At 42.2% G+C, this 24,825-nt stretch overlaps 1 protein-coding gene across 4 annotated transcripts in view; it reads right to left on the bottom strand.

Annotated features, from left to right (window-relative positions):
- The window catches only part of SMARCAD1 (SWI/SNF-related, matrix-associated actin-dependent regulator of chromatin, subfamily a, containing DEAD/H box 1), a 314,928-nt gene that overhangs the window by 130,750 nt on the left and 159,353 nt on the right, over positions 1 to 24,825 (bottom strand). For 3 of the 4 annotated variants that reach the window (XM_030190695.1, XM_030190696.1, XM_030190698.1), the window contains one exon: positions 21,378 to 21,766. In XM_030190695.1, the coding sequence (XP_030046555.1) occupies positions 21,378 to 21,766 (389 nt within the window). Of the gene's footprint in view, positions 1 to 20,740; positions 21,096 to 21,377; positions 21,767 to 24,825 lie in introns of those variants that run through there. The other variant, XM_030190699.1, reaches the window with a different exon arrangement.

Here is a 24,825-nt window from a genome sequence, read left to right as displayed (position 1 = left end):
GTCACAGTTGTAACTATGGGGTCCCAACCTGGAAGGATGCAATTTCTCTTTGTTCTCACTCATGGGTAGAGGCAAGTCATGGCTCTTCCCAATCTCAGTCCCGCATCTGTTGAGACCTATTCTGTTGTAATCGGTCCTGAATGCAGTGGGAAGTCCTTAGAAGGTCCTATAAGCCCCCTCATGATCGACGAAGACGGAATTCCTGATGCCGAAGCAGAAGGCTCCTCAATGGAAAGCACAGCCAGTGCCTCAGAAATAAGAGTTCTAAGCTCCTCTTTATATAACAGCCTCAGTACTTTTGGGTCCTCTCCCTCCTCTTATGGCTCCTTCAATGATAGCTCCTCTGAATAGACAGAGGCCACATCAGATAAAGAGGGGGGAAGCAGAGAGTCTCATCTGCCCATTCCCGGAGGCCTAAATGATATCTCTCAGGAGTCGGTGGGGCAGCAGGGCGAGAAACTGAAGCTCCTTGCAACAACTCTAACTGTCACTGCTTCAGTAAATAGGCCTGTTGTAAGAACAATATAAACTCCGGAGAAAAAAAAAAATCTCGATGCAGCAGAATGCTCTATCGGGACTGGAGTTTGCAAAATGGCATCTGTGCTCCACACTGATCAAACAGAGGTTGTTCCTCAGCACCAGTCAACTCTGACAAAATGATGCCCATTCTCATTCTCTCCTGCATCAAACTACACACCGGCCCTGCCGGAGAACCTGAAGTCTCCAGCATATTCAGTTGCTGTGCCAAATCAGAAGACATGCTGCCACCAACTGTTTTCCCCACATCCCGTGGGATTCCTTGCTTGCACGTACTGCAATACCCAACGCCAGGCAGTGTGTCCCAAAGCGGTAAAACTGCTTAACTGTCTCCGTGGGACTTGCCATTCACCCTGACTTGCACAAGTGCATCATAATGCAGTCCAAAGCGGTTGGTCAGGATACCTTCTTGGCACCAAATAGAACTTGAAGACCACCCCCCCCCCCCAAGCAGTTATGAGTTAAACTTTAGTCGGACTTACCACTGCTGGCTGCTCCCTCCAAGCTCATACTCTCCACAAGTCTTACCCCAGATGAAAAAGAATCAGGACTGATACCCTGTCTCATGCTCTCTAGTAAACCTCTGTCCTTTTTTTTTTTTTAAGGTTGTTGTGCTGGAAAAGGAGAGCTCCACAAGAAACAGGTGACAGGAAGAAGTACATTCGCAGAGCACCACAGACAGGGATCTGAAAACTTTCAGATGTGACTCTGCAGACTCAAGCCACCCGAAAAACCCAGTTTTCCAACTGGACCAGGAACAAATCACTTGGAACCAGAGGCTGAAACGTACGTGTAGCCACCTGTTGGAGACAGAAAATACTGAGGAGCTAGACTGGATGCCACGAGAGATATGTCTCAGTTCAGTTTTCGGGTCTGTAGCTCCACCTGCTGGTTGATAGACACAACAATCCCACAGGATCTGGAATAGTGGGAAGCTACTTAGTGGAATAACAAATTAAAGGAAATAAAAACAAGGGAGCATCTATATAGAATAGTGGAAGAGATATAAGCGTACATTAAGACAATAGTAGTGTTGACTGCTCTCCATTATTAGCTTCAAAAAAGCAACGATGAAAAAAAAATGAGTTTTCAAACCTCTCTTAAAATCCTCTAATTTTGATTCTAAACTAAGATGGGACAGAAGGGAATTCTATACTGCAGGAGCAAGGTAAAAAAGACAGATTCACAGGTAGGCATATTTACAGTTCATGACTAGGCCCAATGCACTGCAACAGTGCAAGCATCAATTATGAGTATTTACTTTGATAAGGTCTTTCCACACTACCTACATTTTATAAAGCCACTGGGGACTTAACTGCGACATGTGGAAAATTATAATTGCAGTAAAATCAAATGACAATTTTCAAAAAAAAAAAAAAAAAAAAAGCTGAGCTGGTACATCAGACACCAGTAAAGGATTGACAAAGGTGACAATGGAAAAAAAATTTGAAGAAAAAGAAATATCACCTACTTGTGAGGATTTGCAATCCTCTGGTAAGTCTTGGTATTTACAACTTTATATTTCTCAAGACAAAAACACAAAAGGTCTAGTCACACTCTAGGTTAATTTATCTGGGTATCAGTCTGAATATCACTGACATCAAATAAGTGCCAGTGACTTCAGTATACTCGGATATTCAGTGCCAGCATCCGGGTAAGGCCCAGTGCTGAATATCCAGGTATAAAATGCCCACAATGGCCGGTGTTTAAAAAAAAAAAAAAAAAAAAAAAAAAAAAGGCTGACAACCATGGGCTGAATATTTATCCATACGAGTTATTTCTATAATAATTTTATCAATATTTTACAGTGACAATTCTTCTGGCTGTAAGTAGTATATGTGCACATGTGGACCTTTCAAAAAGGTACCTAATGCTCCTAACCTCCACAGGCTGTCTATTCCAAGCACTGCAAACTCATCCTCACCACTGGTGCCCCCCCCCCCCATTAAGATGGGGGGGGGCACATTAAGCGCGGGGTACAAATGTAACAAAAAATAAAAATAAAAACCTCAACCTTGCAGACTTTCAGATGCAAGGTGTACGTGCTTGACAAGAGCAACTTCTTCAAATCAACCTCTTGAAGATCAGAGCAATATTTTATGCCCTACTTGCATTCATACTCTGGGTAAAAGGAAAGACCATGCTCATTTGTATGGAGAAGCAAGTAGCCATGTATTAGTTTGCTAAGAAGTGCAATGCATCTCGAACCTCACTATCAGAATTCTAGTGACCATTCAAGCAACTTATCTTATCTTCCAGAAAACACAACCAGCCTGCTGACTCACTCAGCTAGATACTGGAGCATTACAAGTAGTCTCTCGACCCTTAGGTGGCTTCTGCACTCTAAGTAGGGACAACATGATGTTGACTCTCTGCATCACTGGCAAATGCAAAATGTACCACTTTCTGCTCCATACATCCAGATCAATGCAGAATTAGTTGAGATGCCTTTGCAATTTCCAGAAGTTTGGGGGTTCTATATGCTCCCCCCCATTTCCAATTGTTTCTACAGTCTTGCAGAAGGTAATCCAGGCACCCTAACCTTTAGAGTCTGTCCCTCACAGCATGGAGATTGACTGGAAGTTAGTGGACTCCCTTCAAGTCCACCAATATGCCAAAAGGTCTTCATACTGAGTCTTCATACTTGAATAAACTTCTTTACCAACATACATCTTGGCATCCTTGGCCCTCCCACTTTTTTTTGTTGTACTGTTGTTTACCATGGGGCGTTTTGAGTTCTTTGTCTTTCGGCGAATTTCTTCTCACAAAGGTCCTCCTGGCCACAGGAAAACCATCTACCAGAAGACCCTATCAGTTCAAGTGGACTTGTTTTTCTTAATGGGTGCAATCTAACAGTCAAGATCTATTCACTTGTTCAGTGCCCTACATACTCTCCTGCCTTTCTCACTTTTCACAATCAGGTCTTAGACTGCATCAGTATGTCACCATTTAGCCGCAGCAGCAGTCTACCAGGAACAGGTGAGTGGAAAAAGCCTCTACTCACCCTCTCACGTCTTGTTTTAAGAGAGGTCTTTCAAACTTGAAACCTCCAGGTACACCATTCCATACCAGCTTGGGACCTCAATGTTGTCCTCAGTAAACTAAATGGACCCGTCATTTGAAACATTAGCCCACCCCACCCTCAAGCCCCTTACTTTGAAAACTGTCTTCCTGGTTGCCATAACATTGGCCAGACAAATTAATGACCTACAAACCCTTGTAACTCATCTGTCATGACTTCAGTTTTTTTTTCCAAACTATGTAATGTTACATACTAATTTCTGCCTAATGTAGTTTCCGCTTCTATATCAATCAATTGTGCTTCTCACATTTCTTCCTGCATCCTATTCATCCACAGCAAAAGAACTTCCATTCCATTCCCAACATATCTTGCTTATATCCACTTAGAATCAAAGCAGGTAACAGAATATTCAGATACAATCAGGAAGTCATGTAAATCAGAAATATTTACCAAACAAATAAGTTTTCAAAGCTTTTAAAGGTTATCAATAGAAATCAAACAAAATAAAACATGGAAAAGAAAATAAGATAATACCTTTTTTATTGGACATAACCTAATACATTTCTTGATTAGCTTTCGAAGGTTGCCATTTAGAAATGTACAGTCCACACACTGGACTGTATATGTGCAATCCTCAAGCACCTAAAAACATACAGTATCTTCCGGGGGGGGGGGGGGGGGGGGGATCTAAATCTATCGCTTTCTGCTACAGCCAGGTCACGAGTTCCTCTACTGGCTTAAGTAGGGGCTCATCAGCTCTGAGCTACAGCATCCTGTGTGACTAACTTCAGATCTGTCAAAACTGTTGACATTTGCAAGGCAGCCACTTGGCCTTTGCCTAGACCAGACTTCCATTAGAGATATGATGATTGGACAGACCACCTCCATAAACTCTATGCCTGGTAATTATCTCAATTCACCCATCAACTGCCAAAGTCAAAAACAACCAATATTAGGGAATGACCTCAGCTTGGGTCTCACCATCCAGTATGCCTACATTTCCCCTGAGAAAGCATAGCTGCTTACAAGTAACAGAGATTCTCCGTAAACTGTCTCCCCTGCAGAAAAAAAAAGTATCACTAATCCTTACCATCTAGATAAGATATGGACTGGGTAGAGGGTGCCCTCGATTGAGTTGAAGGAGAGCTCCGGCATGATGGATCAGTCAGTGACATTATCATCCAGTATGGCTGCATTCCCCTGCTATCTACAGAGAACCATTGCTACAGATAAGCAACTACTTTTTTTCATGACTTAAGATTTGATTTTGTTGTCCATTAAAATTTACTTCTCCTAACAGGGAACTGGCTGTGAGAGGACATGGTCCTTAAACATAAGCATGGGAAAAAATAATTCTGGTGGGTATGTGGCCTTTAGTCGTGCAGCTCTAAAAAGTTACTATCCCCATCTGATAAAGTATGATGCTGTATTTTACCATTATATACGTACACAGAGAATTTCAACTTGATTTTTTTGAGTTGTCTAGATTGTAATTCCCTTGAGTAAAGTTTAATCAGTACAAGAATATGCATGTGGATACCTGCAGCTGCTATTTCTTTAATCACAGAAAAGTAAATCTTAACAGTTGTTCTAATGCCTGGAGCTCTGTATGACATGAAAGCAAATCCTCTACACTATATACATCCTCAATGTACCAAAGCCATCTGCTGTGACAGCAGGTTGCCGTGAAATACCATTAAGGTAAAAATCCTGAATTGGTGAAAACTAGGATACTTGCTATAGGATACATACTCAGAATTAAGCAGTTATAGTCAGATAATTAATCATATCTAAATACATCAGGTCATTTGAATCTTAACATTCTATGGATACCCCCAATGCTAAAAATATTATCAATCCCCGAAAATGTAAAGAAAGGTGACCAAGCTATTTTCAGTCACACTAATTGGTATGTGAATTGTACTAAACGTGTGTATGAAGATTCAAATGTTTTTCTGTTGCTACTGGCCCTCATTATTGCTCCTGATCAGAACAAACTTTTTTGCAACCTAAAATTGAAAATTCTGGCATTTTAAGTGTTGAAAAAAAATGTACCAACATTTACCCCCATTTACAAAGCCACGTGGCAATGCCGATACAGCCCCCTGAATGGGCTGTGTTGGCATTACTACGTGGCTTTGTAAACAGGGGATTTAGAAAGATACGTTCTTAAACATATTGCACATGGAAAGCTGATAAATTCTCTCTGGACTACAGTAATTTAAGTTTCTAGACTAAATATTTTCATTATTTTAAAGCAGGATCAATAATGTAACAAACTATTGAAGAGATGGAAGTCATATTTGTACACCCCCCCCCCCCCCCCACCTAAATACAATATCAAGTACAGCAAAATATCAGCCCCAACATTTGTATTCAGCCCCAAATGAATATCACTGGGGATTGTTTCCTATGTACCTGCCTTTTCATCTTCCCCGTCCCCAGTGCATATTTCACACATTAGGACAACCAATAATATACGGTGCAAGCCCCAAGATAAATCACGCACAAACCATATTATCCAAAGCCATATCATCAAGATAAGCAACATAATATAAAGATCCCTCTATTGTTAATCTAAGCAAGTCTCACAAACTGATTTAAAGTTCATAAAAATTGAGCATATTGAAAGAACAGCGTGTCTTCCAGATTTTCTCTGTCTTATCCTTTAATTCAAAGGTCAATTTTTCTATTATGAAAATCTCCCAGAGCATGATGATGAATTCCAAAAAAAGATGGAGGTGAGTGTCTTTTCCAAGATCTGGCCAGGCTGGATCTAGTGCAAACAGTACACTAAGGGGATCATTTTCAAAGCACTTAGACTTACAAAGTTCCATAGGTTACACGAAACAAGCTCAAGGCAGAGTGATTGAGAAACATAAAAATTAAAGGTAATACTTACCCAGTTATAAAGACAAATATTGTCTTATCAAAACAGAATATAAAGAAACTAGGAAAAAATGCCCATTTGAGCGGAATGAAACAGGCGCTAGCAAGGGGCCCCCTCCCTCCGTCCCTCCAAGCTAGTTGCCTTGTTCGCTGTGGGTGGCGTTTCCGTTTCGGCCCTCGAGTGTCATAGCTCCGCCCTCAACGTCATGACATTTTGACGCGAGGGCGGTGCAGACACTCCAGGGCACACCGGATATCTCGGGCGCCTCAACTTCCGTGGAGGCTTCAGAACGTTGGGGTTGCCTTTTATATAGAGAGATCCTTTCAGCTTGTAACCTTATCATTACTCCTTAACACAGAGGAGGAAGGGACCAAACACCACTGGGTGTCACCAGTCTTCAAAAGGAACTAAAACCATTCATGAGGACACCCGCTGCTCAACGGACATCTGGAGAGTACAAAGTTAGGAGCTGGCACAACCGACATCCAAATAATACTGGTTCAGGAGCTGGCTGAGAAGCACCAGGTAAGAGCTGCACACTCTATCAACCATCTCCTTGGAGACACGAGAGAAATACTGAAGATCCTATGGCTGTAAAATACCCTTTAGGGTGAATCACTTTCAACTACTTTTTCTGTCTCCATCTGCTGGTTGATGGACATAACCTACTCATCTGGATTGGTCAGGTATGGTTGAAAAGGAAATTATCAACATTTACAGCCACTGCCCTGGATTCTGTATCATACGCATATGAGGCAGTATGACATGAAACTGACCCTCATTCAATTCTTATATCAGTTTGGAAGAGAACTCCATAGGGCATGATATAGCAACTTAGAGGGACTGTTGCAGTAAGTCAGTTTGATATTTCATCATTGGAAGGTGATGAACAGTGACTTTACGTTTTACAGTGCATTTTGAATGTTTTTCTTCCCACTGTATCCAACATCCTTAGGTCTTTGCCTTATGGAAGGTTAGAAGCCTTAGAAGTTTTAGTTCTTTTTACAGCTGCCTCTACAACCACTTACTTGTGAAGCACCTATGTGTTCTCACGGTTCAAAGCTGGCCGGATCTTGCATTTGTGATGCAGCCTAAATGGAGTGGTGTGCTTGCCACATTTTCAGTTGAAAAGTTCTTGGAAAATGCGGTGAACTGATAAGGCAATTACCTCCTGTTCAGAGCTCACTGATTATAGAATAGCATTAAAGTACAGTCTATTATAGTGTACTACAGGGGAAGAATCTGAGATAAGATGGGTCTTCAGGCTATGATGGTTTCAGATTTCTGGTAGTTTCTAAACCTACTTTATGATATGGGGGATCTGTTCCATAGGGAGTTCCATCATTTCTTCCAGTTCCAGAGGGCTACCAGGTGATCCTCGTCATCACCTAAATAAGGCTATGTGGAATAGTACATAAGTACATAAGTAGTGCCATACTGGGAAAGACCAAAGGTCTATCTAGCCCAGCATCCTGTCACCGACAGTGGCCAATCCAGGTCAAGGGCACCTGGCACGCTCCCCAAACGTAAAAACATTCCAGACAAGTTATACCTAAAAATGCGGAATTTTTCCAAGTCCATTTAATAGCGGTCTATGGACTTGTCCTTTAGGAATCTATCTAACCCCTTTTTAAACTCCGTCAAGCTAACCGCCCGTACCACGTTCTCCGGCAACGAATTCCAGAGTCTAATTACACGTTGGGTGAAGAAAAATTTTCTCCGATTCGTTTTAAATTTACCACACTGTAGCTTCAACTCATGCCCTCTAGTCCTAGTATTTTTGGATAGCGTGAACAGTCGCTTCACATCCACCCGATCCATTCCACTCATTATTTTATACACTTCTATCATATCTCCCCTCAGCCGTCTCTTCTCCAAGCTGAAAAGCCCTAGCCTTCTCAGCCTCTCTTCATAGGAAAGTCGTCCCATCCCCACTATCATTTTCGTCGCCCTTCGCTGTACCTTTTCCAATTCTACTATATCTTTTTTGAGATACGGAGACCAGTACTGAACACAATACTCCAGGTGCGGTCGCACCATGGAGCGATACAACGGCATTATAACATCCGCACACCTGGACTCCATACCCTTCCTAATAACACCCAACATTCTATTCGCTTTCCTAGCCGCAGCAGCACACTGAGCAGAAGGTTTCAGCGTATCATCGACGACACCCAGATCCCTTTCTTGATCCGTAACTCCTAACGCGGAACCTTGCAAGACGTAGCTATAATTCGGGTTCCTCTTACCCACATGCATCACTTTGCACTTGTCAACATTGAACTTCATCTGCCACTTGCACGCCCATTCTCCCAGTCTCGCAAGGTCCTCCTGTAATCGTTCACATTCCTCCTGCGACTTGACGACCCTGAATAATTTTGTGTCATCGGCGAATTTAATTACCTCACTAGTTATTCCCATCTCTAGGTCATTTATAAATACATTAAAAAGCAACGGACCCAGCACAGACCCCTGCGGGACCCCACTAACTACCCTCCTCCACTGAGAATACTGGCCACGCAATCCTACTCTCTGCTTCCTATCTTTCAACCAGTTCTTAATCCATAATAATACCCTACCTCCGATTCCATGACTCTGCAATTTCTTCAGGAGTCTTTCGTGCGGCACTTTGTCAAACGCCTTCTGAAAATCCAGATATACAATATCAACCGGCTCCCCATTGTCCACATGTTTGCTTACCCCCTCAAAAAAATGCATTAGATTGGTGAGGCAAGACTTCCCTTCACTAAATCCGTGCTGACTTTGTCTCATCAGTCCATGTTTTTGTATATGCTCTGCAATTTTATTCTTAATAATAGCCTCTGGGTATTCCCATTTCTTAATAATAGTACTCTGGGTATTCCCATTTCTTTTGCACCAGACATCCAAGGATGGATCTGTATGCCCTGAGAGTTGAGACTCCTATTGGGTGGTTAGAAAAAAATTGGAATCAGAGTAGTGACGTTTCTTGAGTTAACATCTGCTAATCTGAGCTGGAGATTGTCTGTTCTTTCTGTAAAATGAGTAGTCAAGCATGAACCATTACTGGAATCGGGCACAGGAGGAGAAACAACAGGAGAACACCACTTTGCAAAAAGTGATTCTTTATTCAGAGTTTCATTTTGAGATCTCTTGTGCCTAAAGCTGTGGTCAGTGAGTGATCTCTCTAAGGTCACCCTACTTCTTTTTAGCTTTTTTTAAACACACCTGTTAAAGAGCTTTTATACTTACTCAACAGATCAGACAGGCAACAAAAGGAGGGGAGATGGCCAGAAAGGCATAGGCAGCTGATCACAAAAGTGTGCACATTTGTCATAAGCCTTTCTATGATTCTTAGGCTATCTCGCTCCTTTTGTTGTCAAGAGAACTTAAGGGAGAAGGTGTTGAAGAGCTTTTATTACCACTAGACTGATGCCAGCATTACAACTGGGTGAATATCTTCATAAAGGCAGTTAATAAATCCCAATAAATAAATACATTGTCTAAGGAAGTAGAGGATTGTAGCTGCATTTGAGCCCAGAGGGTCTCCAGTTTTAACTGTATTCACTCATTAAGGAAGGACAATGCAGTTTCTCACTAGGAATCCCAACAGATACAGAGATCTGGTCCATTAGGGTTGTGGCTAAAGTTGCTGCCTTTGCAATCAATCCTTACATTGTTTTTGTGAGGAAAGCCTCTACAATATGCTCAGTGGAGCCAAGCGTATTAAACAGAGAGGGGGCAGTTCCTAACAAGGGACAATGCATTCATGATGAGTTGGCCCCTCAGATGGGGGCTCTCTAAGGTTTTGAACAGCCACAGTCTAATAGGTAGCAAATCCCCCTGCTTGCCTACAGAAAACCTTATTCACTTCTTAAAACATATTTTGATTGCTTTCAATGGCTGACTGCATCATTTATTTTGCTGTATAGTGGCTATTTTATACTTTTCTTGTAGAAGCAAATAGTGACTACTTCAACCTACTATTATACATCCTCAGCTCACTCCTCATAAACTACCACATCCATGTAAATACTTACAATAGCTATCATTTTTTATGACAGAAAATTAAACGTTAACAGCTATTCCAATACCTGGAGTTCTGCATGACACAAAGCAAACCCAATTGTTTACAGTTATGTCTTCTACGTTGTATGGTGTTGTTTTGTCTCATTGTTTTTAATATGCTTTTATTATGTGTGTTATAATTGTAACTTTGCTTAGCCTGAATTTGTAGAATATAAATGTTGCAAATAAACAGCTTAGATGTATCAATTTTGAGTGGGTCCCTCTGATCATCCCCTACACTCTCAATCTGGCCAGGCCAGCCCAACCCACACACACTTACCCCATCTACTTAGACTAATCAACAGCACTCTCCCCCCTAGCATGTTCACCCCATCCTCCCCTACACAGGCTGACCCAAGCAGTTACTTCCTCTAAAACCAGCCACACCCTAAATGTTACTCCCCCCAAATTTCTACCATCCCATTCCATAGCATTCTTGTCTCAGCCCTCTCCCCAGGTCACCTCTCCTCAAACCCAATCCTTCCCCTCACCAGTCAAATCAACCCCAGCAATCCCACCCCATCCTTTCTTCCCAGCCATCTCAAATCCTAACCCTTCCCAGCCTTTTCTAGGTGATTTTTCCCTCCCGTGCCCAACTTCATCTCTCAAAGCCAATCTCCTTACTAGGCCACATCCATTACATTGTTCGACACCCCCCCACCACCTAACTTGGGTCACTGCAAGGATATTAAGAAGGTGAACCTTTAGTCTTGTGCTCTGTTCTCAATTAACTTTCAGGCCCTAGATCTGCCTCAAGATTTTGATATGCCTAATAGTCATGAGTATCCCAATACCAGCCCTCCTTCCTGAACAATCCTTAAAAATGCATAATTTCACATTGCCCTCTGGGGATAGAACACCTACTGTATCTGAATGTAACTCACCTTGAACTACTGAGAAGCATGTGAGCTAAATCCAAACAATACTTTTAAATATTAAATTTGGGGGGGGGGGGGGGGGGTTGCATATGAGTGAATACACTCACTCACACACACACACACACACACATACACAAGTGTGTGTGTGATATTCATGACTATTAAGCTTATCAAAGCCTTTATATATCATACAGACACACAAATTTATACACACATTTATTTAGAGCCAACTCATGCTTTGTCAGTTGTTGTTCAAGGAGAATTATGTTCAAGTGCCGCTGGTATTTCCCTGTCCACAGAGGGCTTACAATCTAAGTTTTGTATCAGAGGCAATGGATAGTTAAATGACTTACTCAAGGTCACAAGAAGCTTCAGTGAGATTTTAACTCTGGCTACCTTGGTTCTCATTCCTCTGTTTAAACCATGCATATGAGAGCAGGTATTCTCCGAAGACAGCAAGCCTTATATTCTCACAAACCCTCCCACATCCCTTGGAGTTGTCTCCTGTTTTTTCTTTTTATGCTCTAGTATTTAACTAGCGTAACAGTGCTCTTGCGGTGGAGGCAGGATGGCACTCGTGCATGCACAGTGGAGCGTGCCTCGTGCTCCACAGAAGCTCTTTTAAAGGTTGTTAAAAACTCTGGACTGTGCAACACGGGATCACGTTACCCAGTTTTTAAAATATAAAGCCTGCAGTCCTTCGAAAATAACTGCTACAGGTAAGTATCTTTGCTTTCTACACTGAATATATTGGTGTAGAAGCATAGAGATGGCAAATAAAGCATTTCTATTCCACCCATTTCTAATGCAATACTACAAAGCATATTTGATCTCAAGGTTTTATCTCGACATTCTCACATTAAGCATTCCTCTCTGGTTATCTCATGATTTCTTGAACTCTACTCTTTTGGCAACAAAGAAAGAATTAAGGGCCTCTTTTACAAAGCTGCGCTAGTGATTCCCACATGACAATTCTGTCGAAGTCCATTCAAAGTGAATGGGATTCGCTGGCATTGCTGTGCAGAAATCGCTAGTGCGATTTGGTAAAAAGAGGCCCTAAAATACTATAACAACAAACTCTCTCTCTTAATTTCCTTTGTAAGTTAAACATCAGATCTTGAGATATATTAAAAATGAATTAGATTTTCAAACATCCACTTATGATAGTAGCTATGTGGAGGGCAGGGGTGTTATTCCACTATTTGTCCTCCAGAACTTAAAATTAAAAGGATTGGATGATTCAACTCCATAATGTGTAGCACCAAATTGCTTTATTCTCCAGTTAGAGTGCATCTCTATATGTTAAAGAAGAGTTATTAATGCTAAGTTTCTAATTGTTATGTAAGTAAATGATTCAAGAGCTCAGGCAAGCCTAATTTTGTTAACACTTCCTGATATTTTATAAATCGCTTTAAAACCTTGTTATTAAGTAGTATATCAAGTTAATAAATCCAATCAATACATGCAGATCAAGCACAATATGCACCACAGGTTATAATAAATTTACCTGTTGTATTATCAGCATGTCAGCATTATGTAAGATTAATATCCTAATACCACTAATGATAATGTTTACATATAATTTTCTTATGTCTTCAAGCATAATCTAAACTCTGTAAAGTTTAAAGTATTTGTTATCATAATATACAGTATAGTTTAAAGTATTTGTTATGTTGAAAGTACTAGCTTTCAGTTCTGCAGCAAAAGCTATAAGTCCAAGGTTCTAGCTTCTCTGCCTGGGGGCAATGTATAGTCTCTAGAACTCCTGGCTCTTTTGAGGGTGGATTCCAACACCACAGAATGATGAGGCAACTTGGCTTTATCAAAACCAGGTGTGCTGTAGATCCGGTATATAGTACTGATCTTCTTGAGCAATACCGGGACAGAGAGGATTCCCAAATCTGCTCATGGAGAGGGACAATCACAGCCTATCTAGGAGGAGACCAGTAGTCCAGAACCTAGAGCATCTTGGCCCTGGGCTTGTCCTCCACCTCCAAAGGAAATAGAATGGCAGCTGCCATTTCCTTCACAAAAGAGGGAAAAGAAAGGCTCTCCAGGGTAATTTCCTCCTTTCAAGTGGAGGGGAGGGTTCAGAGGGGATGCCATAGGATTTATCCTCTGAAAAGTACCGAGGATCCTTCTCTGACTCCCATGAGCATTCTTCATCAGTGTCAGTCAAAACCTCCTCATGGGAGGGCTGAGACCAAGCCTGCCTCAAAGTAGAGGATTGATGTCCTCGAGAGGGGCGTCAAGGAGTTGGCTCCTGCCTTGACTCTGTCAAAGCTTCCTCCACCAATGTTGGAGTACCAGCTTGGGTGGCAGTTGACACAGGCATCAGAGGTTGCACCTCAGGCTGAGGACCAAGCGGGGCCGTATCAGGAAGCAGGGTAGGTTCAAGCACCCCCAATGCTGATGCACACTGTTGCAACAAGGCATCCAGCAGCTCAGGGAGCAAGGCTCGGATGTGCTCATCGATGGCAGACATCGGGAAAGGCTGGGGCGCCAGTTCCCGGACAGGCTGCATAACTGCTGGGAGACTGACACATTGGCATCTCATGAATGGAGAAGCAGCAGTCCTCCCTGGCCCGACGCTTCTCAGGTACCGAGTCCCTCTATGTCCTGGCACCATTTGTCAGGGCGCTTGATGCTGGTGATTCTTGGCCTTCACTCAAAGTCAATCCTTGGTGCCAATGAGGATGACGTTGAATTCTCGTATCACCTTAGGGTCGAGTCTGATGCCGAGCAGTCCCGGGGGCCTTGCACAGCAGTCGGCATCAAGACAGATGGAGACCCACTCGATGCGCCACTGCTCCCAGTGTCTACAGGTCTAGAAGCCACATGTACCAACGTTCCCGATGCAGTACCCAAGGTCAAGGAATTGGACCTCATTCCAAAAATCCTCTCTCGTTGAGCCTCTCTGGATAACTGGGTCCGTTTCTTCATACAAAGAAAGAGGACACAGTTAGATGATCTATGGTTGGGCCCTAAACACCGAAGACACCAAGAACGGGTGTCCTTACCAGAGATGGTCTGATTGCACTTCAGCGCTTAAAGTCACTGGGAACTTTCATGGACATGGAAGGGAAATCTTCCGCAGCCAAATCAAACGATGTTATGGTGCCAAGAAAGGCGCAAGGCACCAAGAAAAAAACCATGAGAGAATGCAGCCAAAGCCAAGATCTAAAAATGGCCAAGTGACACAGGAAAAATAAAGAATACCTATAAGTGGGAAAAAAGGACTAAAAACAACAAAGGAAGAGGGAGAGAGAACCCAAACACGGTCAGTAAAAAAACAGTGACAAAAAATGCCAAAAGGAACTCCGTGAAGCTCTTCAGACCGAGCAGTGTGGATCAGGACAAAAAGTCAACCACCTTTCACCACGGTAGAAAAACAACTGCAGTATCCGCGCTCTCGCAGCGGGTGGGAACGTACTGGAACATGCGCAGTGGAGTGTGTCTTGCGCTCCACAGAAGCTCTTTTAAAGCTTGTTAAAAGCTCTGCACCAGGCAATGTGGGATCGTGTTACCCAACTGTGAGAATTACGTTCTGCCTGTCTTCGAAGAATATTAGTTACTGCCACAGAAATTTTATCGACATAACTCCACTAACAAAGGAAAATAACCTGTGACAATCCACCCAAAGAAATTCCACAAACACCCATACACTCAAACACATAAGTGCCCTTCATTTATTTTGAAATCTTCAATTATGCTCCAGGCTGGTACGCATACAAAGCCTACAGTGATGCCATACTTTCCATTACTTCCTATAAAGGTGATTTTGACATTTAAAAACATTTTTAAATGATTTAGAGATGGAAGTAACTAGCGAGGTAATTACATTTGCTGATGACACAAAGTTATTCAAAGTCGTCAACTCGTGACAGGATTGTGAAAAATTACAGAAGGACCTTACGAGACTGGGCGGCTAAATGGCAGATGACGTTTAATGTGAGCAAGTGCAAGGTGATGCATGTGGGAAAAAAGAACCCGAATTATAGCTACGTCATGCAAGGTTCCACGTTAGGAGTTACGGACCAAGAAAGGGATCTGGGTGTCGTCGTCGATAATACACTGAAACCTTCTGCTCAGTGTGCTGCTGCGGCTCGGAAAGCGAATAGAATGTTGGGTATTATTAGGAAAGGTATGGAAAACAGGTGTGAGGATGTTATAATGCCGTTATATCGCTCCATGGTGCGACCGCACCTTGAGTATTGTGTTCGATTCTGGTCGCCGCATCTCAAGAAAGATATAGTGGAATTGGAAAAGGTGCAGCGAAGGGCGACTAAAATGGTAGCGGGGATGGGACGACTTCCCGATGAAGAAAGACTAAGGAGGCTAGGGCTTTTCAGCTTGGAGAACAGACGGCTGAGGGGCGGACATGATAGAGGTATATAAAATAATGAGTGGAGTGGAACAGGTGGATGTGAAGCGTCTGTTCACGCTTTCCAAAAATACTAGGACTACGGGGCATGCGATTAAACTACAGTGTAGTAAATTTAAAACAAATCGGAGAAAATGTTTCTTCACCCAACACGTAACTAAACTCTGGAATTCGTTGTTGGAGAACGTGGTGAAGGCGGTTAGCTTGGCAGAGTTTAAAAGGGGGTTAGACGGTTTCCTAAAGGACAAGTCCATAAACCGCTACTAAATGGACTTGGGAAAAATCCACAATTCCAGGAATAACATGTATAGAATGTTTGTATGTTTGGGAAGCTTGCCAGGTGCCCTTGGCCTGGATTGGCCGCTGTCGTGGACAGGATGCTGGGCTCGATGGACCCTTGGTCTTTTCCCAGTGTGGCATTACTTAGTAACATAGTAATATAGTAGATGACGGCAGAAAAAGACCTGCACGGTCCATCCAGTCTGCCCAACAAGATAAACTCACATGTGCTACTTTTTGTGTATACCTTACCTTGATTTGTACCTGTCCTTTTCAGGGCACAGACCGTATAAGTCTGCCAAGCACTATCCCCGCCTCCCACCACCGGTTCTGGCACAGACCGTATAAGTCTGCCCAGCACTATCCCCGCCTCCCAAGTAATTTACGGATAAAGAAACGGGAAGCGCCTTTAGTAGACCATTGAGTGCATTATAATCATAAAGAATCAGATTTAAAATATGTAGTACTGTCTCACATTCACTTACGCTGGGGGGGGGGGGGGGGGGGGGGGGAACGGGGATGGGACATTTCTGCTTTAACCCATATAGAATAGAGATTCATTTACCAATGGGACACAGTTCAGCCCAAAGGACTAAATAAAGAAATAGATTGGTTGGCATAACAATGAAGAATAAAAGTTCGGTCCAATCAGTAATCCCCATCCAGCTGGGTGGCTTTTAAACAGGCTGATCAGAGAGCATGCGCTAGAGTTATGGTTGCAGGGAGGTGCTAGATATGAATTCGCCTCATGAGATGACTGCAATTTAAACTTTAACAAGTGTTTTTTATAAGGTGATTCAAGTTATATTAGACTAAGTATTTGTAACAAGGTGGAATAGGCGGTGACTATGTACTTATGGAGAAAACAGGAAAGAAAGTAAAAATATTCTTCTTCCAAACAAACAATTTAACAACTTCTCCTACTTTTAAGTTGGCTAATAGTTTTACGTGTCATTTTGTCATATTTCTTGAAGAGAAATGAATTCAGGAGCAAAACCTCTCAAAGAGGAGGCGGTAAACGTATTATAGATGCAGTTTCACTCAGTGTATGAACAACTAATGATGAATTGTAGAATCCTAAAATTATTTCAATATTTACACAGTTCTTTTTAGGCAACATTCTACAAGCAGCATCTCTATATCTAAAGCGGAGGATTGTGAGGTTTCTCGAATCAAATGGACCGCAGGACCCGAGGCAGCATGGTTTCACTAGAGGTAGATCTTATTAGACAAGTCTGACTTTTTTGACTGGTGACCAAACAGTTGGACATTGGAGGGGCGCTAGATGTGGTGTACTTAGATTTTAGCAAAGCCGTCGACACTGTTCCACACAGATGACTGACAAGTAAACTGAATGCCCTTGGCATAGGAGCCAACTTTTCAAAATGATTGGGGGTGCTGAATTTTTTTTTTTTTACAGGTGGTGCATTCCCTCTCCCCTGTCCCCCTCCCTCCCCCTTCCCTCCCCCATTCGAGTTCCAGGCCCCCCTCCCTCCCAGTTCCAGGGTCCCTCCCCCCTCCCTTCCAGTGTCCCCGTCCCCCCTCCCTCCCAGTTCCAGGGTCGTCGCCCCTCCCTTCCTCCCTCCACTCGAGTTCCAGGCCCCCTCCCTCTGAATTTTAAAAGTCATCTATCTTACCCTCGTCGGGGTTAGGGCGGCAGCAGCGGTAAAAAGCATGCAGGCTCGGCGCTTAGTTGTTTTCCCTTCTCTCTCTCTCAGCTCTGGTCCCGCCCTTGAGAGAACAGGAAATGAGGGTGGGACCAGAGCTGAGAAAGTGTCTTGGTCATAAAACATACAGGGCAGGCACTTGAACCTCAACATGCATACGCTGGAAGAGGCGGGAGAGAGGGGATATGATAGAGACGTTTTAATGTACAGAAGGTGGGCTTTTTTCAAATGAAGGAAACCTCTGAAATGAGAGGGCAGAAGATGAAGTTCAGAGTAAATAGCTTAGGATGAATCTGAGGAAATACTCTTTCACGGAAAGGGTGGTGGATGCGTGGAATGGTCTCCTAGAGGAGCTCGTGGAGACGAAGACTGTATCTGAGTTTAAGGTGGCGTGGGACAGACACGTGGGATCTCTTAGGAAGAGGAGGAGTTGTTACCGAGGCTAGGCAGACTGGATGGGCCACATGGCCCTTATCTGCCATCATGTTTCTCTGTTTCTATTTTTGCATTTTTTCTAAATTAAATACATTGAGGTAGTTAATCTCCTCAAACAGTAAAGGGCTGATGCAGAAAGCCATGCGTTAGGTCTCTTGTGCTGTTTTGCACAGGGTTTACAAATGCACGCATAAAAGAAAACATTGCTCCCCAAGGCAGTAAAAGAAATCAATTGCAAGTAGACTGTGCATAAAAAATGTGCACTAATATGGGAAAGAACAGCAGATGCATGCACGAATGGATCTGTACTAACAGTTATATTCTGACACACAGGAAAACTGTATTGGCACCCAGAGACGCATGTAAGGGAACACTATTTTGTGCAGCATAGTATTCCAGCACATATGGGGAAATATACATATGCAAGTTGAAGTGCCAATATGCAATGTCAACAGTCCAGCACAAACAAGCTCCCCCAAATCTTTTTTTTTCTGGCTTCCTTGAAGAGTTATGTGTCCTCTATGATTATTATAAAAAGAACAAGAGGAATAAAATCATTATCACTAATTTGCAAAATGCATTCTTTACTCTTTCTCAGGGCTTGTGTTAAAATGCCACTGTTCATTCAGTCTTCTGCACACTTCACTACAAAGGCAATGAATACCTAACATCTTCATTATCATGGAATTTAAATGTGCTGTGCACAGACTGCCCAAGGGTTTGTTAACTCTGCTAGTGTGCAAAGCTCCTTTTTATATTGTGCACCCTCAAAACTGTGAACAGAAGCCAAATTAACCTGTGTGCAAAACCTAGCACACTTCATTGCATTGGACCCTATGTGGTAAATTGCCCTGTCTACTATACCTGCTGCAGTTTACCAGTAATCATTCAAACTATCCTGTCATTAACTCCAAAATACAGGTACCTAAGCTACACTGTGGCACTCATCAGACTGATCACCACAAACCACACTTCTTGACAAACATGATCCTAGTTGGACATACTGAGGGAGCCTGGGGGGGGAGGGGAAATACTTTACCATTTTTCATGCTGCACTCAGCACCAATATTGAAGATGGTTAATAAATATTCATTCTCTCTCAAATATTTTCTCATTGTGAAAGTAAAATAGAAATGGCTTACTTAGTATTTCTGAACAGCAATTTCTTTTTGCATTCATTTGATCAAGTTGCAAACAAAACAGTTCTAAGTATTAGGCACTACTGTAACTCAGTTTATCTATATTCTCTAAATCTCAAAACTTTCAAGTCATTATTGGTATCATTTTAGAAGTGCACTGTGGTCTATGTTGAAGAATAGTTCATATGTAATTCTTCCAGCAAGACCTGGTAATGACTTAGGTTTCATTATTTCCCATTTCAGCACTGTTATGTTCAAACAATATAGAGCATTTCAAACTGTAAGTGCCACCTCACCTGCACTATTTTGCCTCTTTTGGGGGAGTCTGCAGGGAAAATACATTTCACTGCTGTTATTTTTTCCCCCAACTGTTTAACCATTGCTGGGGAAATCTGTTTGCCAAATGTCAAACTGGAGACATTTAAAAAAAATACATATCCTGAAGAGTTCATGTTTGACTTCAAAACATCTGCTAACAAGCAACCTACCAGCAACATACCAACATGTTTATTAATAACTTAAAAACTATGCTCTTTCATATTGTTACATTAGCAAATATCATTTGTAAAAAATTAAACACTACATTCTCTATCTGGCATGCCATTATATGCAGGACACTGTAATTTGCTGTGCTTTAGTTCTTTGGGCATGTAGATACAGAGACCAGGTAGATGTGGGTGCTGACAGACACATACTTAATCAAATAAAGATTTTAAATATAAACAGGTCCATGCAACTTTGCAATAATGTTTTTGCCAAAGAAAAGCAGAGGACAGAGCCCCTTAGCAAATACTTTAACTGAGGAGCAGTTCAGACAAAACCCAACAAGTTTGGAAGCCATCTGCTTACAGGACAGATGTTCTCTAAACAGCTAAGGGCTTCAGGCAAAACGATTCTTCTCCTGTGAGGAGCTTGAAACACACCACGCCCATTTTACAAAGTACTTTTTTATGACAGAAGATTATTAGAATTTAAGTTAAAAATGATCAAGAACACCTTTACGTTTGTATGATGGAATAACACGTAATAAAAAGTTTACCTCACCTTCAGATGAAAGTTTAACCATATGCTAGAATGATAAGTAAACACCCATTAAAAGGTATATTTACAAAACAAACCTATGCTCAAAATAAAATAGCTATAGTAACTTATTTTAACAGTTCTTTGCAAATAAACTGGGATTATTTATACTGAAGGGGCCTGTATATTTGGTTTTATAATCTATGCCTGCACAAGACTAAAAAAGAAACCATTTTCACAATGCTTCTCATTAATAGAAAAGCTGGAGGAATAAGGCTTAATGACTCTTAGACAAATGCATAAATTCCCAAATGAACACACAAACGAAACTCTGAGTGAGTACACACTAATCAAGGAAATTTGAAAGGGGTGTGTGTGTGTGTGGGGGGGGGGGGGGGGGGGGGGTTGAAATCTAGAAAATGACAGTTTACAGTGTACTTACCACAACTTGTGCTTTCCCTTTATAAACAAATCCATGCTCTTTTGCTGCTGTTGAACAGCTAGCAGATAAGTAGCTTCCATAAAATGGCAGCATTGTTTAGCCAGGAGAAACATGTTAAGAGACTGAGTTGAAACGATAAGAAGGAAAAAAAAAATCCCCAAATCTTGTTGCTTTTATGGTGAAAACGAGAAACATCCATGCTAGCATCTTGAATAATGGAGCTGCCCTGGAAGTTCCTGCTGTTCCTGAAGTGATTGCTGCAAAAGTTCTGCCACAATCTTGCCCTCTGCAAGGTTTTTCAACTAAAATAGATCAGAACAGGCTGGCAGTCACTGCTTCTTACATGAAAGCTGTACTTTCTCCTTCTGCAGTGAAATGAACCAAGTTTCTATGCTACTAGGATGAGTGACAGTATTGCCAGCCAATCAGCTTGTGTTTTTCAGTAAAATCACCCCTTAATTTATTCAAAATTAGGTCATATGACACTATTTGAAATGCTATTGGCTTAAAATGACTGTAGTGTTTGAGCCTAATCAGTATAAGGCCACCCATCTATGCTTCCCTAGACTGAAGGCACCTTGGTTATAAACATACTGGGAACATTTAAAAAAAAAATTGTGTAAGAATGTACACTTACCAGAGTTTCCCAACTATTAAAGGGCCGGAGCTCTGAGATCTTCTGAGCCTTCCTGTGAGAGCAATAAGGTATCAAAGCAAGTTCATCCACTGAAGCATCCTGTAGGAAGCTAAGGATTTTAGATTTGTATTCATCCTCCATGTTCTCATCTCCACTGCTGTAGTCCTCATCAAGGGAGCTACCGGCATCTGAGGCTGAGTCGTCACAATAAAGAAGCCTTTTTTCTCTTTTAGTATTCCAAGCACCTTTTTTGCCTTTGTATTTTTTATTAAAGCCATTCTGTACCTTCGCAGTAGATTTCTGTTTCATCTTTTTCTGTTGATTTGTGTGGCTTGTGGGACCTCCTTTTCCATTAGAAACTTCACTTTTGGAAGGATATTGCAAACCATCTGTGTAATACAACACAAATGTATATATATGTATGTAAAATAAATAAACTATTTTAAAGAAATACTAGATATAATAACTATGTTACAATACAAAGGTGCTTAAGAACTTATGCAAAATTTTAGTTCCTCAGATTTGTACTTCAAGCAGAATTAGTTTCATTCACATAACACTTTTGGGATTGTGTCTCTCTGGTCCTAGCTAGGACACATCTAATCCTTACAAGAACAGTAGCAATCAAACATATAAATGGCAAGTGACCGACTCACCTGCAAATGCGCAGTAGAGACTTCCCTCTCTGTCCCGCCCTCGCGTCAAGACGTGATGACATCAGAGGGCGGAACAGAGAGGGAAACGGAGTCGGTCTGACTGTCGGATGCTGCCGCTGCTGCTGGAGCCTGCAAACGAACATCGCACGCACCAACCTCCACCCCCCCATCCCCGCCACCGCTCACCCTCCGCATCGGGCCCCCTGCACTGACCTGACAGCGCCTCTCACCTCCGTGTGGAAGCGCTGCAGGCAGCAGCAGAGCGATTTGCTGCTGTCTGCAGCGCTTTCACACGGAGGTGAGAGGCGCTGTCAGGTCAGTGCAGGGGGCCCGGCACGGAGGGGGGAGGGAGCGGCGGCGAGGAGGGTTGCTGGAAATCTCGCCCGTTTTAACAGGCTTAATGGCTAGTACTGTCATAAAGTGAACTACTACTACTACTATTTAGCATTTCTATAGCGTTACAAGGCTTACGCAGCGCTGTACAAACATAGAAGAAAGACAGTCCCTGCTCAAAGAGCTTACAATCTAATAGACAAAAAAAATGAAGTAAGCAAATCAAATCAATTAATGTGTACAGGAAGGAGGAGAGGAGGGTAGGTGGAGGCGAGTGGTTACGAGTCAAAAGCAATGTTAAAGAGGTGGGCTTTCAGTCTAGATTTAAAGGTGGCCAAGGATGGGGCAAGACGTAGGGGCTCAGGAAGTTTATTCCAGGCGTAGGGTGCAGCGAGACAGAAGGAGCGAAGTCTGGAGTTGGCAGTAGTGGAGAAGGGAACAGATAAGAAGGATTTATCCATGGAGCGGAGTGCACGGGAAGGGGTGTAGGGAAGGACGAGTGTGGAGAGATACTGGGGAGCAACAGATTGAGTACATTTATAGGTTAGTAGAAGAAGTTTGAACAGGATGCGAAAATGGATAGGGAGCCAGTGAAGCGACTTGAGGAGAGGGGTAGTATGAGTAAAGCGACCCTTGCGGAAGACAAGACAGGCAGCAGAGTTTTGAACCGATTGGAGAGGGGAGAGGTGACTAAGTGGGAGGCCAGCAAGAAGCAGATTGCAGTAGACTAAACAAGGTGACAAGGGTGTGGATGAGGGTTTTGGTAGAGTGCTCAGAAAGAAAGGGGCGGATTTTATGGATGTTGTAAAGAAAGAAACGACAGGTCTTGGCGATCTGCTGGATATGAGCAGAGAAGGAGAGAGGAGTCAAAGATGACCCCAAGGTTTCGAGCTGAGGAGACAGGGAGAATGAGAGAGCCATCAACAGAAATAGAAAACGGGGGGAGTGGGGAGGTGGGTTTGGGGGGAAAAATGAGAAGCTCGGTTTTGGTCATGTTTAATTTCAGGTGGCATTGAGACATCCAGACAGCAATGTCAGACAAGCACACTGAAACTTTGGTTTGGATGCAAGGTGAGATATCAGGGGTAGAAAGGTAGATTTGGGAGTCATCAGCATAGAGATGGTAGGAAAAGCCATGGGATGAGATTAATGAACCAAGGGAAGAAGTGTAGATAGAAAAGAGGAGGGGACCAAGAACAGAACCCTGAGGTACACCACCAGGCAGAGGGATAGAAGTAGAAGAGGATCCACCAGAGTGAACACTGAAGGTGCGGAGGGAGAGGTAGGAAGAGAACCAGGAAAGAACAGAGCCCTGGAATCCAAGTGAGGACAGGGTATTGAGGAGTATGCTGTGATTGACGGTGTCAAAATCCAACTAAATCCAAGCTACTATGAAATAAGTTAAGATTTAGGAACAAAAATGTAAAATGTCCTTCATTTTTGTACATTAACATTTTGAATATTTTAAATAGTTTTTTATTACCAGAATTTCTATCCAAGCCAGCTGGACTAAAAATAATTACATTAAAATAAAGTACAATATATAAATTTGCACACATATGGCATTAAAGACAGTACATAAGGGTGAAAACTACCCAGTATACCTGAATGTAACTCACCTTGAGCTACTAATGAAAAAGATGCAAGCTAAAAGCTAAATAAACAAACTATATCCATAAACTCCTTGGCTAGAATACATCAAATAAACACTGGCTCAGAATATTACTAGTCATTTCACTGTGTTAAAATAATGTGTGTTCAAGCAGCAATACGTTTCTAAATAGTGCATGAAAACTGCTTACAGAAATAGATAATTTTTTCTGCTTATCACATGTTTCTGCCATAAACCATAAGCCTATTTTGTTAAATTCCCTTTCAAATAAGCTTTATGGGTTAAACAGCAAAACTGGCCTCCATGTAAAGAAGGAAATTAATCTTGTTCATTAATATTTTTTGCAATCTGTTTTTCAGTCATTAGCTCAAGTATATGGTTTTACAACAGATTTAGAACATGACCTTCAAATGAATACCAGTTTTCATATGTTTTAATGCTTGATTAGTGTCCGTTTGCTTTAACACAAAAGTCAGCAAACCATGGCCCAGCTAGCTCTTCCTGCCTGCCTGTTAATTTTAAATAGCTACTAGACTGCCATTACTGTTACTCTGCTCTGGTGCATGCCTTGTGATAAAAGCAGTGTGGAATGACCAGTATTGAAGTTCTGGGACTCCATTCTGCTTTGATATGTCATAAAAGGTGGATGGTTCAAACTTTTGATGATGATGATATCAGCAGAGGGCAGTTGCAGAAGTACACGTGACATTTCTCACTGCTGCTTTCTGTAAGAAGTGAACTGTTGCTAGATATTTTAACAACCTGCTGCTTCCAGACAGAGTGCTCCAAGAACAGCACAAGTGCAACTTTTTGGCCAGCTAGTTTTCAATAAAGGTGCAAGTTGCAA

The sequence above is a fragment of the Microcaecilia unicolor genome, chromosome 2 (genome assembly GCF_901765095.1).
Source record: "Microcaecilia unicolor chromosome 2, aMicUni1.1, whole genome shotgun sequence".
Taxonomy (NCBI): Eukaryota; Metazoa; Chordata; class Amphibia; order Gymnophiona; family Siphonopidae; genus Microcaecilia; species Microcaecilia unicolor.
Note: the sequence above shows the minus strand (reverse complement) of the source record. Positions and strands in the feature narration are given on the sequence as shown.